The 12,961-nt window shown below is 42.6% G+C and overlaps 1 protein-coding gene across 13 annotated transcripts in view; it reads left to right on the top strand.

The window, feature by feature from the left end:
* Positions 1 to 12,961, top strand: part of LOC120384471 (neural-cadherin-like) — a 137,619-nt gene that overhangs the window by 64,837 nt on the left and 59,821 nt on the right. For all 13 annotated transcript variants that reach the window (XR_005588898.1, XM_039503237.1, XM_039503236.1 and 10 more), the window contains 3 exons: positions 1,629 to 1,740; positions 3,095 to 3,344; positions 7,859 to 8,001. Coding sequence is in view for 12 of the 13 variants with exons in the window: in XM_039503237.1 (XP_039359171.1) it covers positions 1,629 to 1,740; positions 3,095 to 3,344; positions 7,859 to 8,001 (505 nt within the window). In the remaining variant the exon portion in view is untranslated. The remainder of the gene's footprint in view (positions 1 to 1,628; positions 1,741 to 3,094; positions 3,345 to 7,858; positions 8,002 to 12,961) is intronic.

Below are 12,961 nucleotides of genomic sequence, written 5' to 3'. Positions count from 1 at the left end.
CCTTGCGCCCTTCCCCTCTCCCGACAACCTCCAAAAACTAGTAAACTTAGCATTATAAACAGCCTGTCAGAACAGGTAAGGGCTTTGTAATGTTTCTTTCTTACCTTTAGTTGATTGCCATTGCCTCTGATAGTGTCCCATTCAAAGTCTTACTATTGTACAAAGCTAAACAATTGAGCCTTGCATTGCATCACCAGCCAGGTTAGGCAGGGTGACAAATCCCCCTTGCCCCAAAGGGCCATACCCTGGTGACTAATTTCTACTCCAAGTCTATAAAACAGAATTTTAAGGTAAATACATTATTCCTTCAATATTACCCATGCACACATCTCACAAAGATTCTCACTCTTGACAAGTTACCAGCCTTGTGTAGATACCAACAAAGAGGAACATGGAAGGGAAGTGCCCTGTAAGACACCTGTGGGGTGCAGTGAGTTTGTCAGGCCTGCGGCAACAGCTGTTCGTGAAGATCAGGGGGCCCTTTGCCAAGGGGTGCTGGTGTCACAGTGAGCTTGGGGTGGCTGACAGTATGGGGCAGGGCACTGAGGCTGGTGGGGCAGGTGACACTCGGCTGGGGGACAGGCGGTGCCAGGATGGGGCAGGGGGCAGGAGCAGATACCTGTCAGTCTCCAGTGCTCCGGCCATGCCAGGACCAGCAGCCTCTTCACCTCGGAGTCTCCTACACTTGCCCGGGGGCCACTCCTCCTCTCAGGCTCCCCAGCCACTGCTGCTGTGGCCGCCCAGAAGGACACAGGCACGGGGCACCACCACAGAGGAGATGCAAGGGACCGGGCTCGGCTGGGGCCCTGCTGGCTGAGAGCAGCAGGAACCGGGCGCCATTTGGGGGGAGCTGGGTGGTCCGAGCCCAGGTCGGCGGCAGCCTCCCTGGCAGCAGAGGCAGGCAGGGAGCGTAGCCTACCATGGGGCAGGAGAGGCCGCGCTGCTGCTGCTGCTGCTGCTGCTGTTTCCCGGTCCTGCCGCATGGTGCAAAGGATGCTGGGGAGGCTGCTGCCACCCTGGGCTTGGGCCGCCCAGCTCCCTCTGAGCGGCGCCCGGTTCCTGCTGCTCTTGGCTGGCAGCTGCGGGGCCCCAGCTGAGTCTGGCCCCTTGCATCTCCTCCGCGACGGCGCCCTCCACCCACGTCCTCCCAAGCGGCCTTGGTGGCAGTGGCCGGGGAGCTGAGAGGAGGAGTGGCCCTTGGGCAAGCCGGGGAGACTCTGAGGTGAAGAGGCTGCTGGCATGGCCCGAGTGCTGGAGACTGACAGGTACCTGCCTCTAAGCAATAATGGGGAAAAAAATGTGGGGCACTGCTTTTTGGTGCCCCCAAATCTTGGCGCCCCAGGCGGCTGCCTAGTTCACCTAGTGGTTACACCAGCCCTGCCCTTGCAGTAGAAGAATTTTTGGATATGACAGTGGCCACTACTTAAGAATTTCTCTGTAACATAAAAACAGTTCTCAGCAGGGAATGAACAATCTAACAAAAATGGCTCTTCCTACGGGCTATGGCTTCTGAAATCCTCTAAGAAGATTATTTTTGGAAAATCCTTGCATCAAATATATCTATACCAGTGAAGACATTGCTCAGATCCACTTTGATATTACTTAATGCTCTCATCTCTTCCATTCAGGTTTTGGTTGTAATCACCGATGAGAATGATTGTGCCCCAGAATTCCAGCAGTCAATCTACAGCAAAGATAATGTTCCTGAAACAGTTCCCATGACAACTGTACTTCTGCAAGGTTAGCACTTCAAAGTCTATTCACTACAGTCAGTAGGAGAATTGTTTTCTGCTGCTAATTAGAATTTCCCTCTGTGAAACACCAGGTACCAATTCTAGGGTGAGATGCGCAACAGCTTTGAGGAGGTACTTGGCACCTTGCAGAATTGGTTCATGAGCATAAACTCCTGTGCCCTGTGCACAGCGCACAGCTGAAAGAAGCTGGGAGAGGGAGGAGAAAGGAAGGAAACAAATCTTTTCTGTAGGAGTATGAAGTGGCAGTACAGATGCTGTGTCTGCTATTACATCCTTAGAGTTGCAGTAGCTCAGCAGCTGCTGTGTCCCTCTTTCAGAAGGATGGAGATGGTCAGTAGTTGTGAGTCCATCAGTGCATCTCTTCTGTGCACCTTTGAAACCACCCTGGTGCACACAGCCTCTGTGGGCTGTCCACATGCTGTGTCCTCCCCAACCCATTCCACTGAACTACACCAGTTCTGCTGCATTCAGGGCCTTTTGTCTGTATGCATGTGTGTTTAGGTGAGTGAGGGGAGCAAAGTTTCGCCCCTACTGAATTTATAACCAAATAACTCAGTTTTAAATTATGCAGTTCTGTGTAGTGCATGAAATGGTGAAAAAAAAATCAGTTTTTATATAAATAAAGGCAGAGTCTGAAAGAAAAGCAGATTTACGTCAAAATAAATACTTGCATGCATATTTAAGGCTATTCCTTCAGTTAATTTTTCCTATGATTTGAAAAAGTATACACAGGTTAAAATAGCAAATTATTAGAACATTAAAAACTGATCTCTTGAATGGGAAATGAAACTTTATAATCTAGTAATGTGTTATTTTAGATTGTGCATTTAAGAACATATTTAATTTTATATATGAGTAGTCTATTTGAACTCTTTGTGACCACTCTTGTATATGAAGTTAATCATGTGTTTGCAGGAGGCAAGCCTGTTGGGGACAAAGTAAATTTGGGTGAGTGGTACAAATCAGGTGGGCATGAGAATATAAGTATCTACGTAGGAAGAAGATTTTTGATAGTAGAGGGCTCTTTAGCAGACAAAGGAATAACAATGGGTGGAAGTAGCCAGGCAACTGAATGCCTTACCTTGAAGGATTACTTGTTGATATAAATATTGAGAGTTGAAGTAAAAAATGTGCTTTTTTACAGTTCGTTTTCAAACCATAGTTAAACAGTATAAAATATGCTATATCCTGTACTACTTAAGTTATTTCAAGCACCACATGTTAAAATAAACGTTATTACTGTTATTTTTATGCCATTCATTAATTTGTCTATTAAAGTTTATATAATTTTAATCCTTAGACCTTAATCTAGGAATTGTATTTTTCTTCTGTTTTAATAGTGACAGCCAGCGACTGTGATTCAGAAGAAAACGCTGAAATAATATATTACACTTTGAGTCCAGATTTTAGCATTTCTTCACATGGTACTATCTTTCCAGCAACACAGTTGGACTATGAGCGTCCCAACCATCTTTATGAATTTATAATTATGGCTGTAGATAAAGGAGAAGAGCCAAAGACTGGGACAGCAACTGTTAGAATCCGTGTTTCAAACATGAATGATGAAGCACCCAAGTTTTCTCAGACAATGTAAATATATAAGATGTTTTTAAAACTCTGAAAATATTGCTCTTAACTTGTGGATGCCAAGATGTAAAGAGATATCACAGGAACTAAGACGTGCTCAGAGGGCCAGATCTTCACCTTGTTTAAATTGGCATAGCTTCATTGAAATGAGTGGACATCTGCTGATTTACGCTACACAAGGATTTGGCCCAGAAATTTCATACTCCCAGTAAAATAAGTCCTTAAGTTTGGTTCCTAACCACAAAATTTAGAGATGATTTCAAAAGATTGTGGGAAACATTCTTCATTGATGAATCTGAGTAGTCCGAGTTAGTCTTGAACCTTCTTCTGGTTCTTCCAGCATATATGTCCTACCAGCTCAGACTTCCATAGGTTGATTTAGATTTAGACTTGCTCACTTAAACACACTTAGCCTATACTCACCCTTACATATCACCTCTGAATTTGATCCAGTAAATGTAAGCTGGTGTAATTCACACATCAAGTGTCCAGAAGAGACAAGTGAAGCAAGACAAGGAATGAAGAGTAGCATTTAAAAGCATGTATGCTCAAGTAAGCTGCCCCTTCCTTATATCTTCTTCCAGCTCCTCACCATATAAATCATACCAACACAGAATATTTTATATTCACTCACACATTGGCAAATCAGAAGAAGTAAGACTAATGGGGTCTGAGTCCAACTTATACATCCTTAAACATTCCTACAGAATTTGACCCTGTGAGTCATCATTCCTTGTAGGATAGCTACTTCAAATGGTAGCAACCAAAAGTAGATTTTTAAAATAGAGATGGACCTGAAATGGAGCCTCAGAGCCAAGATCTCCCTCCCTGAGTTTTTAATATTTGAATTCCCGCATCCAAATGCTCTTCTGGGGTCCTGGGTTTGGGTCGGATCCAAAACTAGAAGAAGTCTTTTTCTGGATGTATCCCAATATATCAGAAATCTCTTGAGATAAACTGCTGACAGCATTTCCATTAATATAAATGGGAACAAGAATGAGTCATTAATCTGTAGTGTAAAAAGTTCAAGCTTGTAAATTTTACAAAAAAAAAAAATTTCTTAAAAATTCTTATTGGGAAGTTTTGCAGGACTTCATCATCAGTCTTAAAGTAAACAAATATTATGTTCATATAGGCTCCAACCACTGCTATCTCTGAAAGAATTCTTTACTCTATACATGCTAAATAACTTACATTTGTAACATACATTATGTTAGTGGGAGAAAACATATCCACTAGAAGTGAGAACTCACATTATTACAGGGAAGGTGTTGGAGACTATTCCTATCCCTTCTCCCCCTTCCTGCCCTGCACAAGTGCTGGCCAGAATCCTAATGGATACCACAATCCTTACTCCATGCTGGAGCTTGCGTGAGTACTAATTGTCTGAAAGGTGCAGGGTGGATCAGAGCTGGCCAGGGTTGGTCAGAGCTGGTTGTATGGGGATATAGCAGGATGTGAAAGCCTTTCCAAGAGTGGTGGAGTTACTGCTTCAGACTGAGTACTCCAGGAGACCCAAGTAGAAAATCAGCCAGAAATGCTGGGAGTCCAAGCAGCATCTCTGTCCCTCCACATTCCAGCACATCCAGAGTGCATGGCAGAATCTTGCCCTTAATTAGATAGTTTAGGCTTTGGAGATAGTGCTGCAAAATGTTGACTATTTTACTGAATTGTTAAAACAAAATGTTTAGTAGATGACAGAGTCCTAACTGACTACTGCAATATGAAGAAATCACAAGATAAATGTCAATAATAAATAAGTGGAATGCTCTTAATCTCACCCAGTCCCATCTCCCATCAACACAGGGAACATTTTCCAGGCTTCAGTAAGCACAGTCCTCTTTAAACCTTGAGTCTTACAAGTGTCTGAATCTGTGTCAAAAGCAGTATGAGCTTACATGCAAGTTACAGACTCTGCAGTGGAATTCCCAGGTTACCATTGTCAAATTCTGACTTTTATGCATCAGCTTAAAAGTAAAAGTTGCTCAGAGCAAAGATCAGGAAGGGATTTTAATGGTGCCAAACTTGTGGTTTGTCTGAACACGATGTCAAGACTTCTTGACAGTCCTTATAATACCTAAAGGTAATATGTGTCTTTACAATTTCCTACCTTCCTTCCTTCTAGTGAGCCAACAGCTGAGGGGGAACTAAACATCCCTCAGGTAGTTTGGCCATGAAAAGAGCTGAACAATTCTTAGTAGTCCTCTGCCTGTCCAAATAGGGCTAATCCAGAATCTAAAGACTATGGTTCTTCAGAACATCTCCCCTTTTAAAAAAAAAATATTCCAGACTCTTAAATGGATGTTATCAAGGCTGACAGGCACACTAATCCATTATCCTCTTATTTCTTGTATCTTTTTGCAGTGTCCACATAATTGTTTAATCTTATATGTGGTTATTTCTTTAAAAACAAATGCTTCATTGTAGTATCGTTTTTTGTTAGAAAATGAGTGCCAGCACTCATGATGTTGTGAACCGCTCTTCGTCAAAACAGAGCATATGTTCAGCAAAAGAAAAACAGGCTTCCTGTTTAAGTTTACCAGGGGATATTGTAAAAATTTAGCATTTTTAATTATGAAAAATTCTTTCATAGAGGGTTATTATTTTACATCTGCAGTCTGTGTAGCCATTGCGTACATTTGGAGATGAACATAAAGCCAAATTCTGCCGTCAGGTGAATGCATGCAATTTTTATTTAACTCAGTGGGACTGTATAGGTGCAAATGAGAACAGAAGTTGTCCCAATGTTTCATGATCAAACCATGCTTTATAGACACAGTCCAAAGACCTGAATCTGAGGTACTGAGCACTTTGCAGGTGTTGCTCAGTACCTAAGAGGATAAGTCCCCAAATTCCTTATCTTCCTTCCAAAACCTGTTCTTTTGTTCTCTATCTACATTCCAGGTGAAAGCTTTCATTTTGGTTTATCTTGACCTTGCTGATGCCTTCCTGAATCTAAGGTTGAACTTCAAGCAGGTCTTGTCTGATGTTGGCTCTGTTACATAGATTCCTTGTGATCATCTGTAATTTAGTTCCTCTAAAGACACTAATCTGCAGTTAATTTTATGCTCAATCATGGACCAATGCAGAGATACAAATCAAGATGATGTTGTCCTTTTAATGCTTTGTTTAAATAGATTTACAGTCCAGTATAAACTCATAATTCTTAGCCTGGAGCTCTCTCTCCCCATAATTATCCTATTCCTCGATTATGAGTTGCTTTAAGCTACCACTCTGTTTCATTTTGTCAGTTTTCTCCTTCTGCTTCTTCAGAGACCTTTCTTGATGATTTGAACTCTTTTGCTCCTATATTTAATGCTTAAAGTTGTCAGAGTTACAGTTCATTTGGTTTTCTGATGCAGAGCTAAGACAATGGCCCTGGGGTTTTGAATAGCTGAGCTAAACCAGAATCATTTAGTTCCCTTATTGGGTTGCATATTAAATGCTACCCCACCAATGCACCAATGAATACACACACACAAGTCGCTACATGTAAAATGTAAGGGAAGTTTTGTCTTGAATTCAGTCTCTTTGTCTAGGAATATATATGGCCCTTATTGTCATGGTATCTGAGTGTGGTTGATTTCATCTTGCAAGTCTGGCCATGTTGGGACTGATTCTGATCTCAGGGTGACCAGATGTCCCAATTTTATAGGGACAATCCCGATTTTTGGGTCTTTTTCTTCTATAGGCTCCTATTACCCCCCACCCCCTGTCCTGATTTTTCACACTTGCTGTCTGGTCACCCTAATCTCAGTGAACTGAGTGAAGTTAATCTGGTCTTACACCAGTGTACTTTTTGTTTACTCATATTTTAGGTTTTTTATTTGAGGGGGGGTGTTTTTGTTTTTGTATTTTGAACAAGAATCCTAGTGTACTCTAAATCGAGTGAGAGCTCGGGTGGGAAAAACTGGTGATAATTTCACCAAGTGGAGGTTGAGGGATGACCCCAAATGTGATTGTGGAGAGCCTAGACAAACACTTGGGCACAGCCTAATACAGTTCCCTGTCAACATCTTGCACTCCTGAGGAATTCCGGTATTTGAGATAAGTGATAACACAAGGTCTTGGTTGCGGTTTTGGAGTGATAAGCTATGATGATGACCCATGTACCCTGGCCCCATGTATCATGTGTGTTACAGTATATCCTGACATTCATATGTCCATTCTCCGTTTGGTGTGTGTGTAGATAAAACGGTGAACTCCACATTTCACCCAAATCCTTGTTGAAGTTAAACTTTCTTTTTCCTAGAAGTTTGCAGGGGAAATCTACTAAAGGGAAAAGCAGAAAGAGTCTGTTAATTGGTTGATTTAATGTCCAGCTTTTATTGTTTCATTGGTTAACAAGGTAGAATATCTCATCAGGTTAATTCCATTATTCATTAAACTATAAACCTCTATATTACATTTAAACAGTCAACAAATGCTGCTCTAAGACATACATTCAGTTGTACATATATTTTAATTTGACTTTTTCATGATATGTCGTAATTTCTTATTACAATTCTTTTTAACAGCTACAGGAGTTTTGTTTCTGAAGATGCAGGCCCAAATACGTTGATTGCTACAGTCAATGCGATAGACCCTGATGGTGATGGCCTGACTTATGACATTGTAGCAGGGAATCAAAAGGGAAACTTTGTTGTTGACCCTCAGAAAGGTAATGATAAATTTGCCATTGCTATTCTGTCTGCAGTATTGAAAATTTTCAGTTTATTTGCAAACACCAGCACATTGAATTCAGTCTTTAATAGTTATCAACAGTAAAAATTACTTGGTGGGATATCCTGCTTTTGCTGAGCTGCTACAATACAAATAAGAGTATGCGGTAAAAAATAATCTAACTATTCTACCTTTACAATCCATCTTTCCGTACATAGGCACTGACTTCCTGATTTCCCGGGGAGTGCTTGAACCCTGCTCCATGCCAGGCCCGGCCCCTTCCCCCAAGGCCCCACCCCACCCTGCCTCTTTCTGTCCCTGTTCTGCTCCCTCCACTGAGGGTGCCCCATAGACAATTGGTGCCTCCCCATACTGTGGGGAGCACAATCTAAAGGGACATCCCACGAATGGTCACATGTCATCCCCCACCAGCGACCCCATCTGCGCCCAGTCCGGGACCACTGCACTGTCTCCGACCCATGTTACTAGCAGGAGGGGAGCGCTCTGCACCTGCCTCCCTGGCACATTCCTGGCAGAGGAGAGCTCAGGCAGGGAGTGGGAGGGAGCTGATTTGTGGAGCCCGCTGGCGGTGAGAGACACTGGGTGAGGGAGGGGGATGAGGAGCCCACCGGTGGGTGCTGAGCACCCACTATTAATTTTCCATGGGTGCTCCAGCCCTGGAGCACCCACAGAATTGGTGCCTTTGCCTCTTTAACTCGGGTTTAATGTATATCATTTTCCTAACAACTTTATAACATCCCTGGCTATTTGTTCACTGCATTGTCTGATTGAACCAGTCAACTGAGAGAGAATAGTTACCCAATCAGCAAACATATGCTGCATCCCAGTTCCATAGTTACCAAAGCATTCAGCCAAGGAACTGGAAAACATACCATTTAGGAAATTAATAACTTAGGTTGCTAAAAATTATATTCCAAAAATTGGTGTGGGATTTGAATTGCCACGAAGAGCTTTGAGCCATGTTCACTATTTCAATCTGATATTGAATATATGAGTGGCTGTTTTCTTGGTCGTAACATTCTTATTAAAAAGACAAAATGGTGTCAGAAAGCATAACCTGTATACTATGATGTGCAAAGATATTGCACTATACTGTCTGATTTAGCATATGCTGGTATAGAGGCATACTGTGCATGTTCAGATCTCATTGTGCAGTCCTGAAGTAGGTAAAAATCTCATTGACTTGTTGGAATGGGCCAAATGAAGGACTGAATAAGGACTGCAGGGTCTGTGGTTTAGCATTATTGAAGACAGCATTTTATTGAACAGAATAGTACCATATTCAGTACTTATAATGCTAACGTAGCCTTAAATCCTCCTTGTTCTGACACTGTCCACTCACTTAGAGCTTGTTTGTGCCCAGAGAAGAAAAGGGCACAAGGAGTCTCCCTGTCACTTGTGCATCCAATGAGGGACCAGGCACAGTGTGGCAGTTCTTGTGCTCCCTTAGGTGAAGTTCTCCTCTGTGAAGAGAGCCAGCATAAGTCTTACGTGTTTTATTAGCAAAGAACAAAGATGAATGCAGGTTAAATTGAACAAGTAGAACTTTATTAAACCCTGTGCACTGCTCTGTCCATGTGGCTGCATTGCTTCTAGCCCAGCTCCTCACAATCCCTGTTTTCCTGCTGTTCCCTTGATAAAAGTAACTCCAGGAAACATGGGCTCTTTGACTCCATTTCCATTGATCATGATACATCTTCCTTATTTTATAAAAATTTTAATATAAACATTAGAAACATAGCTGGTGTCCAGAGCTGCATCCATGTTCTCTCAGACAGAGGTTGCTAACACATATCTGAATTGAAGTCTTCTCTTTACCACAGACGCAGATGGTTTCATAGTCTTTCAGATAGTTTGGTTTCCTCAACATGTGATCATACTGGGAGTGACCTATCTCTGTCTCCCTGTCACCTGTCTCCAAGTCTAGCAAACTGTCTGTCTTTGCAGTCTCCTTTCCGGTGAGCTTTGCCTCCAATGGTTTTCTGTCTTTCTGTTCTGTGATAGTCGCTGTATCTCTGTAAGCTCTCTCTGGGCTTCTGGCTCATAAGTGCTTCCTGTTCCTTTGAATATATAGATTCCAAGGCCAGAAGGGAACATTGTGATCATACAACACAGACAGTAGAACTCCCACAAAATAATTCCTACTTCTTACTACTACTAAAAACATCCAATCTTGATTTAAAAATTGTCAGTCCTGAAGAATCCACCACCACCTGTGGTAAATTGTTCCAGTGGGTAATTACTCTCACTGTTAAAAATGTATGCCTTATTTCCAGTCTGAATTTATCTAGCTTCAACTTCTGGTCACTGGATTGTGTTTTACCTTTCTCTGCTAGATTGAAGAGCTCATTATTAAATATTTGTTCCTTGTGTAGGTATTTATAGACTGTTATCAAGTCACCCCTTAACCTTCTCTTTATTAAGCTAAATAGCTTGAGCTCCTTGAGTTTGTCACTTGTCTCTCTTCTGATGTCACCTCAGATGATGTGAATCCCACTGCACCCTTGCAGATCATTTAGCCCATTCCTTCTGGTGTCTCTCTAATGGCTGGATCCCCACAGGAGTGCCTGTCTCCAGGGCTGGTAGGTTCTTAGCTGACTTGTTGTACTCTAGTGCCTGCTTTTTCTGATTGTTGGCCATCTCCTCTCAGCGTTATCTCTATACTTCAGGCTGCAACAGATCTCCTTTCATTGGTAGCAGAGTTTTGTCCTTCGCCCCATCAGTGCCCGTGCTGGACTGTTTCGGCACTCCTGTGTTGGGGTATTCCTGTGTACCAGAATGCTGAGGATCTGAATCACAAGGCACAGTCTTGTGTAACAGTCTCTTAGCTGTTTTCATAGCTGATTCCACCTTGGCTGGGGAGGAGGTATGGTGCTTCGACTCCTATTTGCTTGCAAATTCCTTGAATTTTTCTGAGGCAAATTGGGGTATATTGTCAGGGGATACAGTGTCCAGAATGCCATATCTCACAAAGTGGGCCTTCAGTTTGCCAATCACTGCCTTACTTTTTGTATCCCGAAGGGCATTGACCTCCCAAAAGTTTGAATAGTAGTCTACCGTAATCAAGTATCGCTTTTCATTGAAGGTGAATAAGTCTGCTCTCCCCCCTTTCCCGTGATTGGGTGGACAGCTCTCATATAACTAGCAGGTGTCACGTCCTACCATCAAGAAGTGTAGTTATGTATATGTTCCCAGACAGTAAACATGCTCTTGGGCTTGCTTAAGGCAGCAGTCAGTGCTCAGGTGTGAGGTGTGCATTTTTTGTATGACATCCTTACATAATGAGGCAGGGACAACAGCCCTCTGCCCTTGAAATATAATTCCATCCTGCACACTCCTCACATCTTTAATCTGAAAATGTAGTTCTGCTCCGACTGGTACTTGGCTTTTGTCTTCTGTTAGTATCACTGTCTTGACTGCCTGTGGTTGGATGTCCTTTTCTGTAGCCTCTTTGATTTCCATCAGCTTTGCTGTTGAAACTGGGGAGATAGTGCAGCATGTTAATGAATTTAGTATCCTAATTCCCCTCTCCCAACTCACTGATGCTGTGTATATATGACCTGCTCAGGGTGTCCGCTAACACCAGTAGTCATTCTGAACAGTATCTGATCTCTGTCTGATAGTGCTGAAGTTGAATCAACATGTGCTGCAATCTCTCTGGAGCACTAAGAAGGGGCTTTGCTATAATTGTCTCTAGGGGAGTGTGGTCTGATTGCACTATTATTGAGTTGCCATAGATGTACTAATGGAATTGCTCCACTCCAAATACAATAGTCAGAAGTTCTTTTTCTAATGGGACATACCCCTGTTCAGTCTCTGACAGGGCTCTGTCGGCATAAGTAACTGGCTGCTCCTGCAAAAAAACTATTCACAGTCCTTTCTCAGAGGTATTACACTGGAGTGTCAATGTTTCCTCTGTCTGGTAGTACTTCAGGACAGGGGAATCTGTTATAGTTTGTTTCAGCATGTTAAATGTTTACTATTGGGTACCTCTGAGCCTTAGTCAATATCCTGCGTTGTGAGCTGATGTATGAGTTCTTCTGCTGCAGCCACGTACAGATAGAACTTGGACAGAAAATTTGTCATTCCAATAAAGTGCCATACCTGTTTCACATCCACTGGAGCTTGCATGGCTCTGACTGCCTTGATCTTGTTGGATTCTGCTTTTAGTCCCTCTGCTGTGAGCAGATGTCCAGTGTATGTCATCTCACACTGTTTGAGTCGCATTTTTTTCTGGGTTGAGTCTTATGTTCTTGTCTCAGCATCACGGAAGAAAAGTTTGTAGTTTTCTGTCATGGTCTCATTCAGTTTCTGTATCATTGCTCCCTTTGCCTACAATGAAGATATGTTCTGCAATTATTTTCATCCCCAGCAATGCGTCCAGTATTTAGGTGAAATTTCTCTGGAACATCTCTGGTGCTAAGCTTATGTGTATCGGCATGCTTAACCATCTGTACCCACCAAGTGGGGTTGCAAAGATTGCCAGCATTCTGAACTGTTTATCCAGGCTTATGTGCCAGAACTACAAAGATCACAGATTGTAAAGATTCTGGCTTTGGAGAGTTCTATCACGATATCATCAATTGTTGGCCATGGATAGTGACATCTTTACTTGCCTGATTCAGTGGCTTTGGGTGTATGGTGATGTATAATTTGCCTCTTGGCTTCTTTATCACCACTATGCTGCTTACCCAGGATATATTGGCCTCTACAGAAGCTGATATACCCCTGTTCTGCCGACTTTTGAGCTCCTTTTGTACTGGATTACATAGTGCCACTGGAATTTTCCTTTGTGGTAAGCACATATTCCACTCTGGGGCCTACTTCCACTTGCAGCTTTCCTTTGAGGCACTTGTCACGTTTGAAAACATCCCCATATGCTTCTGAAATTGTCTCTGTTGTCCATTAGACTCCTTTTGCTTCTTGCACTGCAGCTA

Source organism: Mauremys reevesii, linkage group 16, assembly GCF_016161935.1.
Source record: "Mauremys reevesii isolate NIE-2019 linkage group 16, ASM1616193v1, whole genome shotgun sequence".
Lineage (NCBI taxonomy): Eukaryota > Metazoa > Chordata > Testudines > Geoemydidae > Mauremys > Mauremys reevesii.
This window is presented reverse-complemented; position numbering and strand designations above follow the sequence as displayed.